Genomic DNA, 2,869 nt, shown 5'->3' on the forward strand with positions numbered 1-2,869 from the left:
GAGCAGCTTTCTCCTGCGTCATCCTTAAATCACCTTCCTGATCTCAGGTCAGTCCAACAAACAGTGTCTAAAAGAAGGAGAGACAGAGGCCTGACCTCTGACCTCTGATAGGAAGTGAACCTACAGGTGGAGAGATGTTCACTCCTTAGTCCTCCTGAGGAGCTGCTACAGAGACACAGACTCATCATTTCCAGAAACTCCTGTCCATGATCCGACGGCCCCCCGAGGTTAATTTAGCCTCCTGCTGTGAGTCACAGTCTGACCCTTGACCTCTGTACAACAACACACAGGACGCCATCGACATGTTAATATTAACCTCACAGACGCGTCATCGATCACAGCCAAACACGTCGGCAAGTTTATCTGATGTCTGAATACATGAATACTATCTGACAGCAGCAGGAGCTATAAATACGGGGGCAGAGCCAGCATCAGAGAGGAGGCTACGAAGAGGAAGACACCGTTTCATCAACGAAGAAAGAGTCCTAGGAGCTGCACATAGCCACCACAGAAGAAAACATACTTGCGATCTTCTGGAGGACCTTCGTCATCTCTGTGAGTGACTTCACGTGTCCCTGTTCCGTAGTTAGAGCTTTGAGAAGTTCAGGGGTAGAAAACCATGCTCTGTGTTTTGCTCAGTTCCTGGAGATGGAGAGTGTTCGTGCGGCCGTCTACCTGTCCGTCTGTCTGTCCCTGCTGACCTCCCTGTGTCAGGGTCAAAGGTCACCGGAGACGCTCTTCGGACTCACAGACAAAGAGCTGGTGAGGCATCTGTCTGCGTACAGGATCTCCGCAGCGTATTTACACGCTTCTATTCTGTATATCGTAAAGATCATAGCTAATTAAAGTTGTATCCAAATGTTTAAAGGGAACATCGAAATAGAATTAATGAGGGTTTCAATGTTTTCAAATGTAATTGATGTGGTCAAATTATGACATTTTTTTATTTTAAAATGTTGTCAAGAAAATGTCATAGAGGGAATTATTAATAATCAAGACGTTTTAATATTAACCAATGAAGCCAGGTTATGTTGCATTAAATTATTTAGTGACGATAATTTGAATAAATGAAGCTAAATTATACATTTAAAATAAGTTAGAGCCATAGGGTGACGAGATGATTTATAAGAAGCTAATCCAAAAGGTTGAAATTATCAATTTAACGGATTATGTTATTATTAAGTGATGAGTTAGATTATTAAATCGAAATATTTTTACAAAAGTTATTTTAACTCATTATTATAAAATCTGATGTCATTTAGGTGGTGGGTTAATGTGTTAAAAATATTTTTCTATTAATAATACAAAACTCATAATATTAGTCTGTTCTTTATCTGACTGCACAGACAGCTTTAGTACACATACATATTTAACACAAGTGCAAACAATGGCGATGTTAATTTGAAATTGAAAGTCAGCGTTATGAATTAAACACATCATGTCTAAAAGAGTTGGTTATGCTCAACATTTTCTGAATTCACTATATTAAAAGAAAAATCTGATTGATGCACCTTTAAAGAGCAAATAAATACTGTGTGTGTGTGTGTGTGTGTGTGTGTGTGTGTGTGTGTGTGTGTGTGTGTGTGTGTGTGTGTGTGTGTGTGTGTGTGTGTGTGTGTGTGTGTGTGTGTGTGTGTGTGTGTGTGGTGTGTGTGTGTGTGTGTGTGTGTGTGTGTGTGTGTGTGTGTGTGTGTGTGTGTGTGTGTGTGTGTGTGTGTGTGTGTGTGTGTGTGTGTGTGTGTGTGTGTGTGTGTGTGTGTGTGTGTGTGTGCAGGCTGTTCTCTTGGATCAGGCTGACAGCAGTGTGTCTCTCTCTGTGGAGAAGAAGGCCAGCGTCATCCCCCGGGTAACACCAGCTGTCAATCAATCACATCTCATTCATTCATTCATTCATATCCTTTGTGTTTCCTGTTCTGCACTAACACGTTTACAGTCTGTCATCAATATGAAACATGTTTATTTATCAAATGACATCACTTCCTGTCTCTGGGCTGTGTTCAGGGACATTTTGAAGAGAAAACTCCCTGTCCCCTATCTCTCTCTCCCTCTCTCCTGTCTCTCTCTCCTGTATCCCCCTCTCTCCTGTCTCTCTCTCTCCCTCCCCCCTCTCTCCTGTCTCTCTCCCCTGTCTGTCTCTCCTGTCTCCCTCTCTCCTGTCTCCCTCTCTCTCCTGTCTCCTCTCCCCCTCCCTCCTCTCTCCCTATCTCCTGTCCCCCTCTCTCCTGTCTCCCTCTCTCCCATCTCCCTCTCTCCCATCTCCCTCTCTCCTGTCTCCCTCTCCCCCTCTCTCTCTCCTGTCTCCCTCTCCCCTGTCTCTCTCCCCCTCTCTCCTGTCTCTCTCTCTCTCTCCTGTCTCTCTCTCTCCTGTCTCCCTCTCCCCCTCTCTCCTGTCTCCCTCTCAGTGTGATGTGGGCGAGCGATGTGCGATGAAACATGGCCCTCGTATCGGTCGGCTGTGTGACTGTCTGAGAGGAACGGCCTGCAACACCTTCTTCCTCCGCTGCTACTGAACACACACACACACACACACACACACACACACACACACACACACACACACACACACACACACACACACACACACACACACACCTGTCTCTCTGCACATCTCTGTTTCAGTTTCAGTGTCTGTCCCTTTTCTTAAAATAAAGATTCTTCATTAAGCTGCTCGGCTCACATGACTCCATCATTTAAAGTACCTGCATAACAAATATACACAGTACAAGTTCCTGAAGTCAAAGAATTTGCAGTAAAAGTATCTGTGTGTAACGAACAGTGTTGGGTGTAACGCGTTACAAAAGTAACGTAGTTACAGTACTATATTACTTTTTGCTGTAACGAAGTAATGTAACGCATTACTAATGAAATG

The 2,869-nt window shown here is 44.0% G+C and overlaps 1 protein-coding gene across 1 annotated transcript; it reads left to right on the forward strand.

Annotated features, from left to right (window-relative positions):
* The first annotated feature begins 452 nt into the window (after window positions 1–452).
* Window positions 453–2,652, forward strand: LOC117454772 (niq CART3-like). The gene is made up of 4 exons (XM_034093945.1): window positions 453–555; window positions 640–762; window positions 1,775–1,846; window positions 2,403–2,652. The coding sequence occupies exons 2-4, from the start codon at window positions 649–651 to the stop codon at window positions 2,508–2,510; spliced, it is 294 nt and encodes a 97-aa protein (XP_033949836.1). The 5' UTR covers window positions 453–555; window positions 640–648; the 3' UTR covers window positions 2,511–2,652.
* Window positions 2,653–2,869: the final 217 nt, after the last annotated feature.

Source organism: Pseudochaenichthys georgianus, chromosome 11 (genome assembly GCF_902827115.2).
Source record: "Pseudochaenichthys georgianus chromosome 11, fPseGeo1.2, whole genome shotgun sequence".
NCBI lineage: Eukaryota > Metazoa > Chordata > Actinopteri > Perciformes > Channichthyidae > Pseudochaenichthys > Pseudochaenichthys georgianus.

Bases quoted from the DNA above. Each gene is read 5' to 3' on its own strand.
- LOC117454772 (XM_034093945.1), top strand. From the start codon at position 649: ATGGAGAGTGTTCGTGCGGCCGTCTACCTGTCCGTCTGTCTGTCCCTG. The intron at 763-1,774 runs GTGAGGCATCTG...GTGTGTGTGCAG, and splicing joins GACTCACAGACAAAGAGCTG to GCTGTTCTCTTGGATCAGGC. The intron at 1,847-2,402 runs GTAACACCAGCT...TCTCCCTCTCAG, and splicing joins AGGCCAGCGTCATCCCCCGG to TGTGATGTGGGCGAGCGATG.